Genomic DNA, 13,247 nt, shown 5'->3' with positions numbered 1-13,247 from the left:
AGAGAAATGGTAAAAGAGAAACCCAGAGAAAGATTTAAAGACCCGCAGAAAGAGAAAGGTCTAGATACAAACTCATAAAAAGAGAATGGGGGTTAGTAAACACACAGAGATGATGAAACAGACAGACATGCATAAAGGGTAATCGAGTGAGTCACAGAAAGAGTAAAGAGGAGATCCCTAGACTGAATGAATAAACATATAATAAAGTGGACATTCCAGACACCATTATTTTAAAAAACATATAGAAAATCTGGTCTTTAATGCAAATTTTGCAAGCACACATATTTCAATAAATGGCCCGGTACACAGTTGTCAGCATATACTATGTTTTGTCACCAGAACGATTATTTCTTGCCTTTCTTTTCTCGTTTCGAGCAGGGATTTAATAAATATCCCAGGAATTAGTCAAAAATCTCTCAGCAAAAAGAAGCCCAAATAACAGCATTTGAAGCCCGAATAAACAGGTAGTATTTAGTAATATGGATTCTATGGCAGGACTGGAGGCTTCAGATTATGCTTTCTCAATTTCTTTACTACTCAATAGCAACCAATAAGAAACAAGTAAACATTTCACAAAACTACACATTCCATGAGGCTTTGAACCACGCCTCCTTATTCAACTAATAACATGAGAGGTTAACATATAAGATAATGAGACACCATCTTGGCTTCCTCTTTCTTTGCTGCTCCACAGTCAAGATAAGTGTCTCATTATTGTGCTCAGTTATTTCTGATTCTCATGTGTTTTTTATACATTTTTTATTAGAGATTGATGTATGCTATACTCATATAATGCTTTCATAAAATTAAGCTCTCGCAAGCCGTGCTGCGACGGTAGGCGCGATCGTGCTTAACTTTGCCCCTCAGTTTCCAGTGAGTGTTGCGCTGTGTTAGGCAGGTGTTTTCCTTCCGTATTTTGGGCTTTCCATCCCGCTTTTGCCTACCTCTAATTTCCCTTGTTTCTCGCTCTGTGAGTCGCCGTAAGCGATTTGCGTGCGCTCGGGGATTGCCCCCCCCCTCTGGGAGCGAGACGCACGCTGGAATCCTCGCTGGGACACCTGCATGCACCTCGGGAGCCTGCACGCGCCTGTGCACACGTGCAGCTCCTCGTGACTGCTGGGACAGACGCCGATCTCGGGCTGCTTTTCAGGGACACACACAGCTGCAGTTGGGGAAAGCTGGTAAAGGCCTAATAACTCTCGGCGATTTCAACATTCTTTCGCGCAATAAACAGACCACGCAGTGTGTAAGCGTAAAAGGCCATTTTATTAGACCAGGCTGCGTGATCTGTACATAACAATAAACATCAACAAGTAAATAACATGATACCCCCACTCACACTTCCCCCTCATTCGTTTCACCCGTTCCACCTCATCACAAACCCCTACAAACTCCATACCATGCCTTATTCCTGCCCATCAATCACTTGTCATCCAGCCCGCTCCTTGCATCCTTCCAATCATGCCTCTATCCGCCATTCGAACTCCCCCCCCCAAGGGATGGGTGTGCCCGCTCTTGACCCCCCTGTCCCTTCAAAGTACCACCTAAAGCAGCTCTGGCCTAACCTGGCAACACCAAGGACCTACCCAAAAAACCACCTCCAACTGCCGGGTGGGTGGGTGGCCTTTCTTTTTTCCCCTCCCGATGGTGCCAGGCTCAGGAAGAGGAAGTTCCCTTCCTCCAATGCGCCTATATCCACCCCCTAACTCCTCCCCTTCCCCTGCCTGTCCTATCCTGCGCAAAAGACCCCGGGGGAAGACTAGTCTGCGACTGTGCTTCCCCCGGGGCCCGGCATCGCGCAATAAACAGACCACACAGTGTGTAAGCGTAAAAGGCCATTTTATTAGACCAGGCTGCGTGATCTGTACATAACAATAAACATCAACAAGCAAATAACATGATACCCCCACTCACACTTCCCCCTCATTCGTTTCACCCGTTCCACCTCCTCACAAACCCCTACAAACTCCATACCATGCCTTATTCCTGCCCATCAATCACTTGTCATCCAGCCCGCTCCTTGCGTCCTTCCAATCATGCCTCTATCCGCCATTCGAACTCCCCCCTAAGGGATGGGTGTGCCCGCTCTTGACCCCCCTGTCCCTTCAAAGTACCGCCAACCAGGGAACCCCCTGTAGGGCGGTTCCCTGCCCCACCCCCCCTACCTAGGTCAGTTTGCCCGTCCAGCACACCCGCAATCACTCCCTGACACACCAGATATTCTCGTTCCATAATTTGCTCACAACATCACGCATCTCCATCATGTACCAAGCATTGCCCAGCCGCGACAAGTGCACTCCGTCGTCCCTAAAAGCCAGAGGTTCCTCCAGTCGAATCCCCCCATGAGCAATCACTTTAATGTCCTTGTCAACACAATATAGTCTCATTGCCCTGTTGAGCTTCCGTCGTGCCTTTTCGATCGCCCCATGCTTCATCGCCCCTCTCCACACTTTCCTGGGGACCAACTCTGTCCAGGCAATGCAGGTCCCCGCAAGCCTAGATTTCAGCACCTCTAGGTCCCTCTGCATGAGCTGTACAAGCGCCAAACCTGACAGCTGCACCAAGTCATTCTCTCCCAGATGTATTATCAGCAAATCAGGGCATCCCCTCTGCGGGACCATCTTCGCGAGCCAGGGCAGTAGTGCCCCCCATCGCATGCCACCTTTGCCCCACCATTGTACCTCGTGCAAGTGTTCTTTCAGTCCCAGGTTACGGCCGTAAACCTGTTGCTCCGCATATTTGGATGCCCAATGCACGAAGGAGTGCCCAACAATCCATGTCACTGTCTTATGTCCCGGTCCGCCCACGCAACCTATGAAGAAAAAGATGTTAGAACAAGAACCAACAACCGAGGAGGAGCTTCGCGCGCACCCAAGATGGTCGCGTGAGCACAGGGCTCCCGGACCCTCGCCACCTCCATCGACTATCCTGTACTTTATCCTGGTTCTGACGACGGGTGTTTATTGGCGTAGTTCTACTGATCATTTATCTGTTTCAAAAAACTTTTTGGGACTTCGGGGTCCAGAGCTACAGATCGCCGCAGTTTTCTGGCCTGCTCCTAGGTGACGCCCCGAGCTATCTTGTCTGGCCTGCCGTCCAGTAAGTGAACAACAACGGACTACCGGACTGGCATGGGCTGGCGACCGCTTTTGGTTTCGATTCCTGTCCGGAGATCAACCTGACTTTGCTAGCTACGTAGACGGCCGGACGTGCCTATATTTTTGGTCTATCCGTTTCTGATGCCGATCTGTCGTGGCTTTCAGTTCTGAGACTGGCACCACCTTCGCCCTTTTTGGTCCTGCATTTGCCACCGCAGTCATCATTTTCACCCGACAACAGGCGACCCGTACGGGTCCAGGATTTAAGATGGCCACCAAGCCATAGAGTGAGAGGCGCAAGTCTAAACCGGGCGTTCGAGGGAGTGCATTGCAGACGAACATTATGGACCGGTACACCCTTACTAAAGGATCGCCGGGCGCAGCGTCTAAACCCTCGACGACAATACCGGAGGACTCATCGATTGCGGAGGAGCCCTCGTTGCGGGATCTCATGGGCGCCATTACCGGTATGAAGGCTTCATTGGGGCAACAATATGAGGCCTTGACTCTCAAACTGGATACTGTGTCGATTGATGTCAATTTGATCAGGGCGGATTTGGCGAAGACAAACGAAAAGGTCAAATCCCTGGATCTCAAGACCACTAGTCTGGTCACTGACGTCTCTGACTTACAGGCTGAAGTCGGGAATCTGCGGAAAGCTAATGACTATTTCTCTGGGCGCCTAGAGGACTATGAAAGCCGTGCCAGGCGCAATAACATCCGCCTGATTGGGGTCCCGGAATCATCGACTGCTGCCTCGACGGACTTATTGGTGGAAGACCTGGTGCTGAATCACTTGGTGCCCAAGGGCCTCAGCAAGTTTTTCGCTGTCGAGCGTGCACATAGGATCCCCGGCGGCACGCCTAAATCGGGTGCTAACCCACGACCCATCATTGCGAGGATCTTTCATTTCCGGGACAGAGACGCTATCCTGCAGGCTTCGAGGCAGTCTGGTCCCGTTGCCTTTGAGAACTCTACTGTCAGCTTTTATCCGGACTTTACACAACAGGTCCAGAAACAGAGGCTGGGGTTTCAAGGGGTCAAGAAGAGACTCCGGGAAAGGTCTATGAAGTATGCCATGCTCTTCCCGGCCCGTTTGCGGGTGGTTCATAGGGATCGTACTTTTTTCTTCGACCATCCTGGGGTCGTGAGTGACTGGCTTGACTCGCTGCCTGCGGATCAAGAACCATTTGAGGACTCTGGCAGATCGGATCGGGCGGAAGGTGGCCCGACGGAGCAGGAATAGATGTCGACTTTGACCCCGTACCTTGACCCCGTACCCTTCACGTTGGCTTTGAACTGTGCTCTGCTGTGTCATTAATGTTTGCAAGTAATAGTCCTTTTGGGGGTGGGTGGGGGGTGAGCGGGTCCTTTCTCCTCCTGGGTTTTCTTTTCGTAGATTAGTTGGGAGGTTGGGCGACAGGCACACTGCAAGTTTATGGGGCTTTTTGGTCTTCAGCAGGGGTGCGGGGTGGGGGGTATAGTTGTTTTGGCATTGTTGGGGGGACTGGGTTATTTGTTTGAATTTTATTGTTATTTGCAAGGTGAAGGAAAGGCAAACTCCTGTTTTCTGCAGTTGCTTTGGATGTGGGGCGGGGGAGGGGCTGAATTCGGGGATGGGGGGTAGGGGACTTCAGATATTGTGTTGGAACGTGAACGGGTTGGGGGATGGGATCAAGAGGAGGGTGGTGCTGCAATTGCTGAAACGTTTGTCTCCTGATGTTGTCTTACTGCAGGAGACTCATTTGCTCGGCAACAAGTGCTACACTCTGAATAGGCGTGGTTATCGCCTTGTGGCGCACTCGGGTTTTACTTCGGGCTCCAGAGGGGCGGGCATTCTGGTTCGGACCTCCCTCCCCTTGGCCATTGATGATGTCATACTGGATGATAAGGGACGATACGCCGCCATTGTGGGGCGCTGGGAAGGGAAGGTTCTTATTCTGATTTCCGTGTACGTGCCCCCGGGCCTCCAAGCCACCACATTCGCTGATCTGAGTGGACTTATCCTGGGTCTCCCCGAGGGTCTGCTTTTGGTTGGGGGTGATTTTAATGCGGTGGTCTCGGGGATGCTTGACCGTCACCCTCCCAGGGAACTGCCGAAGGCCCAGACTTGGTTGAGTGACTTCCTAGAGACGCTGGGGCTCACTGATTGCTGGCGCTTGCTTCACCCGGGGCAGTTGCAATATACCTATCATTCTGGTGCTCATGGTAGTCTCTCGAGGTTAGATCATATATTATTGCCCTCGGCCCATGCATCCCTCATACGGGAAGTTAAACATCTGGCAAGGGGTATTTCGGACCATTCTCCGCTTTGGCTGGTGGTTGATGCACGGCGGGGTTCGGCGGGCCGAGTGGCTCCGATTAACCCCTGGTATTTGAAGGACCCCAGGGTCAGGGCTGAGCTGGTTAAAACGCACGATTGTTATTTTGCGGAAAATGTGGGCTCTGTTTCCTCCCCAAGTTTACTTTGGGAAGCTTACAAGACTGTCATTCGTGGCCAGGCCCTCTCGTTGATTGGTAGCGTGAAGTTGGCCAACCGTGCTGAGATGGTTCGCCTGGAGGGGGAGGTCACAGCCCTGGAGGGGTGCTTGGAATCTGGGGTCACCGCTGAGGGGTTACATCTATTGGAGTTGAAACAACATGAATACAGGGCTCTGGTCACGGAAGCCGCTAAGGAAATGGGAAGGGAACAGCAGGGCCGCCTGTATGATGTGGGTGATAAGGCTGGGAAATTACTTGCTTGGCTGGATAAGAGGGAGAATGCAAGTCGTGTCGTCCCTGTGATTGTTGCGGAGAATGGAGAGTGTTGTACTGACCCTGCTGATATTGTTACATGTTTTGCCGATTACTTCCGCGAGGTGTATTCCCAGGTGTCTGATCGATCTGAGCAGGACTCCCACCTGCTATTGCGGGATATTGCACTTCCCCGATTGCCTGACATTGATAGGGATGCTCTGGATGCGCCGCCTACTGTGGACGAGATTGCCGCTGCTGTCCGTTCGGTCCGATCCGGCAAGGCTTCGGGCCCTAATGGGCTCCCCATTGAGCTATATAAACTACGCCCGGACACGCTAGCTCCGCATCTGCGCTCTATGTTTCTCGAGTCTTTGGAGGTGGGCTCTCTCCCACCAGACCAGAGACTGGCCACTATAGTCGTCATCCACAAAGATGGTAAACCTCGGGATCGCTGTGCCTTTTTTAGACCCATTTCGTTGATTAATGCGGAGCCTAAAATTTTGGCCAAGCTGCTGGCGACACGTTTGGCGACTGTCATTGGGGACCTGGTTCACCCAGCTCAATCCGGCTTTATACCGCATCGCAACACGGCGCTTAACCTCCGACGGTTGCATGGCGTCTTGGCACGAGCCGAGACGCTGCGTGAGCCTGCCATCTTGGCGTCCTTGGACGCTACGATGGCGTTTGATACAATAGAATGGCCGTATTTGTGGGCGGTTCTTGCCAAGTTTGGTTTCGGTCCTGAGTTTGTTCGGTGGGTCAAATTGCTTTATGCCGGTCCCATGGCTCAGGTGGTGGTCAATGGTCGGGTCTCTGCACCCTTTGCTCTGGGCAGGGGCACGCAACAGGGCTGTCCCCTGTCCCCCTTGTTGTTTGCTCTCGCCTTGGAACCGCTGGCGGCCTGGTTGAGGTGGGAACCGTCCCTGAAGGGCATTAGATGGAATTCGGAGTTTGAGGACCGTGTATCTCTCTATGCTGATGATATTCTGCTGTATCTCACATCTCCCCGTAAATCCCTCATTGTATTGTTCGATGTCTTAACGTCCTTTCGCAAAAACTCGGGTCTTGTCATCAATTGGTCGAAGTCCTGTGTATACGTCCTGTCGGGAGACGCCCCTCTTCTGCCAAGTGGTTGTCCTATTGCGATTGTGAGAGATGGATTTAAATACCTAGGCATTTTTATCACTCTGAAACCTGAACTGCGGTTTGACCGGAACTTGCTGCCCCCTCTTCAGCGCCTTCGGGCAGATGTTGTTGCTTGGGGGAAACTCCCTCTCTCTCCCCTGGGTAGAGCGGCATTGTTTAAGATGATGTCACTGCCCCGCTTCCTCTACGCATTGCAAAACACACTTGACGTTGTCCCGGCTAAATATTTCCGTGAGGTTGAGAGTTTACAGAGACAACTGGTGTGGGGGGGTAGGCCCCGGATCGCCATCGCTAAACTGTCGCTCCCGTGGTACGACGGTGGAATTGCTTTGCCTGATATCCGTCGCTATTATTGGGCGTCTCAATGGGGGGCAATAAATCATTGCATGTATGGCCCTTGGCCGAATCCGGCCTTCGAGATGAACAAATGGTTGTTGCCTGGGGGTGACTATAATAGAGCCCTCTACTCGAGACTCACCCCTCGAAACGTAACGGGCCCCACTAGGACGGCTGTCCAGGTGTGGAGACATGCTTCCATGGCGCTTGGGTGGACTGATAAATTAACTCGTGCCACCCCACTGTATGCATCCGATAGACTTGGCTCTCTCTGGCAGTCGAAGGGGTTTGATAGGTGGGACTTGATAGGTATCAGCAGGATTGATGATGTTTGGACTAAGGGGAGAATGAAGACGTTTGAGGAATTGAAAACTGAGTACGCTCTGAGCGATCGCGAATTTTTTCGCTATGCGCAGGTCCGCCACGCGGTGCTCTCGGTCTTCCCTTCGGGTGTAGAGATTCCGGAGTCGTCCCCGCTTGAGGACAGGGTACTGGACGGACATGTTCCGGATAGTACGATTTCGCTTATTTATAAAAAGTTGATCAACTCCAGGTCTGATCTCCTGCTTCGCCTTAGAGAGGTCTGGATTGGTGACGGGCTGGAGCTGGACGATGAGGACTGGCAGGCGGCGATCTCCTCCCCATAAGAGGTGGCCATCCAGGCGCGCCTTAGATTTGTGCAACTTAAAATCCTACATAGAGTGTATGTGACTGGTCCCCGTTTGGTGCACATGGGCTTTTCTGTGGATGGTTTGTGTCGGCGTGGATGCGGTCTCCTGGGCACCTTTTTCCATATCATTTGGGAGTGCCCTGAGGTAGTGCGATTCTGGACCCGTGTGCACGAGGTGATGAGTGAGGTTACGGGGTGCGATCGATGCCGGAGGCTAGGAGATGCTTGCTGAATGTATGGGAACCGAACGACTACTCCGTTTCGCAGCTTCGATGGGTGACCTTGGGCAATATGATCGCTAAAAGAGACATTGCGCAACTGTGGGGCGCTCAGGGACCACCCGGGATTCGGGAATGGAAACAAAACATGGACTGGTGCATGTTCAGGGAAAAAACTGTATATATTTCTCGGGGTACCCCCCGAAAATGGGGGAAGATATGGACTCAGTGGAACGCTTACCGTGGCGATATATGTTCCCCCCCTCTCCCTGACCCAGATGTTGCACCTACGTCCCCGTAACCCGAGGGTTCCTCCACTTACTACTGTATATTGGATACATTTTGTTCCTTCTGCCCCCCCCCATGCGAGACTCTTTCTTGATAGCACATACGCTCATTGGTTGACCTTCCCGCTCTCACACCATGTACTGCAACGTTGTTTATATTGCTGTCTTTTCTCTCCTCGTCGTCTCTGCAACCGCCCCTTCCACCAGGCCAATCATCCTCACTCCCCCAAGGCCCAGATGCCGGCCGGCAGCTCGGTCTTGCATGTATCCGCTCCCGGGGCCAGGTGCCGGAACCGCTGCCACTGCGAACGAGACAAAGCATCCGCAGTGTCATTATTCGCCCCAGGGACATGCTTCGCGCGAAACATCACATTCAGCCGCAGACAAGCCAACATGAACCTCCGCAACAGCCGCAGCACTCTCAGGTCCCTCGCCCTCTGACGATTCACCAGCTCCACCACCGTCATGTTGTCCACATGGAAAAGCACCGACCTGTTCTGAAATTCCCCCCCCCCCCCACACCTCCAGGGCCACCAACAGAGGAAAAAATTCCAAGAAAGCAATGCTCCTCCCCTGCTTGAGCCAGTGAGCCGGCCAGCTCTCCGGGCACCACCTCCCGTCCCAGAAAACACCAAACCCCGCTGACCCAGCTGCATCAGAGAAAATTTGGCATTGCCAGACCGCCCTTTCCTCATCAAATTCCAGGGGCACACCATTGAACTCCTTCAGGAATGCAATCCAGGTCCTCAAATCAGCACGCACCCCCATGGAAACCCTAACTCTGTGATGTGGGAGTACCGCCCCCGACATGGCCATGCCGAGCCGCCTACAGAACGTCCGCCCTGCTCTCACCACTCTACATGCAAAGTTAAGGAAACCAAGGAGTTGCTGAACCGCTCTCAAAGGGATCCGCTTTTCCTCAATCGCCCATTCCAAACAAGCCAGTATTTCCACCACTTTGGCAGTCCAGCTCGATCCCCAGGAATGTCAAGCAACAGCTGGGACCAGCCGTCTTCTCCGGTGCCAGAGGCACCCCAAAATGAAGGGCTAGTTCCTGGAACCGCGACAGGGCCCTGCCGCAATCACCAGAAACCGCCCTCCCAGGAAGAGGAAATCATCCAAGTAATGAGTGACCTCGCGGCACCCACTGACTCGCACCATGACCCACTGCAGGAAGGTGCTGAATAGCTCAAACAGAGCGCAGGAGATGGCGCACCCCATGGGCAAAACCTTGTCCACGTGATGGCCCCCCCCAAACTGCATTCCCAAGAGCGAGAAATCCGCCTGATGAATGGGCAGTAGTCGGAAAGCTGACTTGATGTCACATTTTGCCAATTCAGCCCCCTTCCTACACACCCTCACCAGACGGATCGCATCATCCACCGACGCATAGAGCACCCTAGAATCTTCCTCCACAATGAAATCGTTCACTGACTGGCCCTCCGGCCACGACAGATGGTGTATCATCCTAAACTCCCCTTCCTCCTTCTTCGGTACCACGCCCAACGGAGAGATGATCAAATCGGCCAAAGGCCAGTCAGTAAACGGGCCCGCCACCCTTCCTTCCTCAACCTCCTTCCTCAACTTAGCGGCCACCACACCAGACAATTCCTTAGCAGATCGCAAGTTGTCGGCCCATCGGCGCACCCTGGGGCCCTGATAACCCACTCTAAAACCCTCTGTGAAACCCCAGAAAAGCCGCGCCGCCGCCTCCTGATCCGGGTAGCACAAGAGCCACGGGGCCATCGCCTCCACCCTAACCGGTGTAGGCGCCCTTCTGACTATGGTGGCCTCGCCCTCGGGCATTCCTCCACTGCTCGGACGGCGTGGCAAGTGTGAGGCACTGGGTGAGTGCATGTTTCCCTCCGCACTTCGAGCACTCATGTTTGAACTTACAGGGGTACCGGGAACAGTACCCCTTATTGTAGCTCCAACAGGCCCCTGTGGAATATCCCCCCGGCTTATTCTGTTGACCCGATACGATGGTGCTGGGCACTGCGGCTCCACCCGCCCCGCTTTTGGCGGGACGCGGCAGAAAGGACCGATACACGACCGGCAATCCGCTAGCTGTGTGTGTGGATGCAGTGGAGTGCGTGGACGCCATCCACTGCACCCAGAGCTCCTGATCCACCTCCTCCCAGCTCTTCTCTGGATTCTCACTGACCCTGGCCCTAAACTCCTTGTCATAACTCAGCCACGCGAAGCCCCCAAACTGCATCTGAGCCTTGCGAATGATGTCCATGTACTTGAACAACGCAATTTCCCTGTCCAGATACTTTTCACAGTAGATACTGGCATAAATCAAGAACGCTGATGTCCAGTTCTCCATTGTCACTGGCACCCTGGGGCGCCTAGTCAGCTCCCACTCCTCCTCTTTCGAACCCTCCTTAGCCTGCACCTCCCTATGCAGGAGCTTAAACACATCCACGAATTTGTGCCTCCAAATCCGAGCCCTGACCTTCTCAGAGAGATGCAAGCCCAATGGCATCGCCAACCCATTGTACGGCAGTTTCTTCGGGACCTTCACCCCTTTCTCCTCCTTACCATCCCCTTTGTCCGTCTGCACCCCCATAGTCACCGACTTACCGTCCACCTTCTCACCATCCTCAAGTGGACTGCCCGATGGCTTCTCCGGCTCCCGGACTGACCCGTCTCCCACACCCACCGACCTGCAAGTCCTCTTAAGCCCCTCCCTCCCCGGGTACCGTCCTCCCAGGCTGCCCACCAGGAATCCTCACCTGTGAGTGCCGAGGTCCGCTCCCTGGGCCGTCCTCTGGGCGCCGCCACCTGGACCGCCGCCGTCCCAGCTTTGGTCTGTGTCACCGCCGGGGCCTGCAAAACATCAATGTCGCCGTTGTCCGCAGCGCCCCCAAAGCCCGCTGCGTCATCCCGCACCTCCCCCTCTTCCAACTCGTCACTCTCATCACCGTAATCCAGGTCAAGCACCGGTTCTGGATTCAGCCGCACACTCTCCACCTCTTTCACCGCTCTCTTCACACCTTTCTGCACACCCCCACGGCCACGCATTCCAGTCACCACACGTGCCGCAGGAGCCCGAGCCCTCGGCGGAGGGACAGCTGCCGCAGACTGCCCTGCTGCTTCAGTCCTGCGTTTTGGAGCCGTCTTGCGCCCCGCCTGGCACCCCCGGGCTCTGCCGACAGCCGCCGGCTTGGATCCCCACCCGCCCCTCAGGTCGCTCCAACCTGAGCGGGCCCCTGCACCATCGGGCCTCAGAGCCGTCCTGGCCGTCCCTACACCTGCCAACACTCTCTGGGGGGTGGGGGGGCCCTCCACGGCCATCTTGGCCCTGACTCGCCTCTGCTCGTCCTCCCGCTCCGCCTCCCGTACCTCCTCAGAGGTCGGGGTGAGGGGGCCCTCAACCTCATGGCCCCACACCGCGCCTACCCTGGCCCTGGTCTGCTCCGCCCACCTGGCCTCCCTGATCTGTTCGAGGATCCTCTCCTCCCTGGCCCTGTCCTCCCAGGAGAGACCGCCCCAGGCCCGTGGGGGCGGGCAGTAGCCCATAAACTCAGCCCCCGGGGGGAAGAAACCGCCTCGGCCAAACCCAGGGGGCCACCCGTGCATGGGAACCAGGACAGCCGACTCACCCCGGTCCGCAGACTCCCCAGCCGCCTCCTGCCTCGCCGGGGCAGGGGTGCCAGCCCTAGAGCTGGTGGAAAGGTCAATGGGGGCCTCATCCCCGTGCTCCTCCTCCCCAGGCACAGTCGCCCCAGCCAGCCCCTCCCCATGGCACGGGCATCGGCCTGCCCCACTACCTCCGTGGCATCAAACCCCCCCACAGGACCCACAGCCGGCAGAGTGGGCCGCGGAAAGCTGTCCCCCTGCCCCACCCCCACCCCCGCGCCGGCTGGCGCGTGTGCAGGCCCCGGCAGCTGGGGCGAGGGGGCCGCGCCACTCACCGCAGCCCCGGAGGCCCCAGGGAAGAACTCGAGAGGAGGGTAGGCCCGCGGGGGCAGGCTCTTACGTTTCCCACCCCTCCCCTGGTCCCTGGGTGCTCCGCCCCCCCTCCGCTCGCCCGCCTGGCCGTCTGCCTCCGGCTCGTCCTCCTGACAAGCCACCACTGCGGCCTTGACCCCGGCCGAGGCCGCGCGCGTACCCCTAGTGGCCCCCACCCACGCTTGGCCCAACACACCTGGCTGCAGCAGGTCCTCGCGACCGGCCCGCGCCAGCAGCAGCAAGGCCGCCCGGACCTCCTCGGACGTAACCTCCGACATCGGAACAACTCACGCCTCCGGCGTGCAGCGAAACAACCCCGGCTGCCGTGGAAACAGCCCCCGACGATGGTACACCGGCCAAAACTCCACTAACTCCGCTAACTACATTCACTCAGGCCTACACTAGTCTCCCTTTCTTTTTTCCCCTCCCGATGGTGCCAGGCGCAGGAAGAGGAAGTTCCCTTCCTTCCCTGCGCCTATATCCACCCCCTAACTCCTCCCCTTCCCCTGCCTGTCCTATCCTGCGCGAAAGACCCCGGGGGAAGACTAGTCTGCGACTGTGCTTCCCCCGGGGCCCGGCATAGCGCGCTGTGTGCCAATTAACCCCTGAGAGCCCAGTGAGTGGGGGAAGTTAATTTTTGGCAGACCCTGTGCTGAATAGGCGACTAGGGTCTATACCCTTCATTAGTACTATCAGCAAGGGTTATTCAAGATATGTTTTTGGTACCTTGTGGCTCCCACTGCCCCGGTTTACTCCCGACCGACGCCCATGCTCTGGAGAGTACAGGGTCGTAAAATTG

At 55.4% G+C, this 13,247-nt stretch overlaps 1 protein-coding gene across 1 annotated transcript; it reads right to left on the bottom strand.

Annotated features, from left to right (window-relative positions):
- Nucleotides 1-2,198: 2,198 nt before the first annotated feature.
- On the bottom strand, nt 2,199-11,518 carry LOC144752739 (uncharacterized). Its single transcript, XM_078640598.1, has 2 exons — nt 11,230-11,518; nt 2,199-2,812 (listed from the first exon to the last, which is right to left on the bottom strand). The coding sequence occupies exons 1-2, from the start codon at nt 11,516-11,518 to the stop codon at nt 2,199-2,201; spliced, it is 903 nt and encodes a 300-aa protein (XP_078496724.1).
- Nucleotides 11,519-13,247: the final 1,729 nt, after the last annotated feature.

This window comes from Lissotriton helveticus, chromosome 5_1 (assembly GCF_964261635.1).
Source record: "Lissotriton helveticus chromosome 5_1, aLisHel1.1, whole genome shotgun sequence".
NCBI classification, from domain to species: domain Eukaryota; kingdom Metazoa; phylum Chordata; class Amphibia; order Caudata; family Salamandridae; genus Lissotriton; species Lissotriton helveticus.
Note: the sequence above shows the minus strand (reverse complement) of the source record. Positions and strands in the feature narration are given on the sequence as shown.

Bases quoted from the DNA above. Each gene is read 5' to 3' on its own strand.
- LOC144752739 (XM_078640598.1), bottom strand. From the start codon at position 11,518: ATGCGTGGCCGTGGGGGTGTGCAGAAAGGTGTGAAGAGAGCGGTGAAA. The intron at 2,813-11,229 runs GTGAGGATTCCT...TTTTCTTCATAG, and splicing joins GCGGACCTCGGCACTCACAG to GTTGCGTGGGCGGACCGGGA.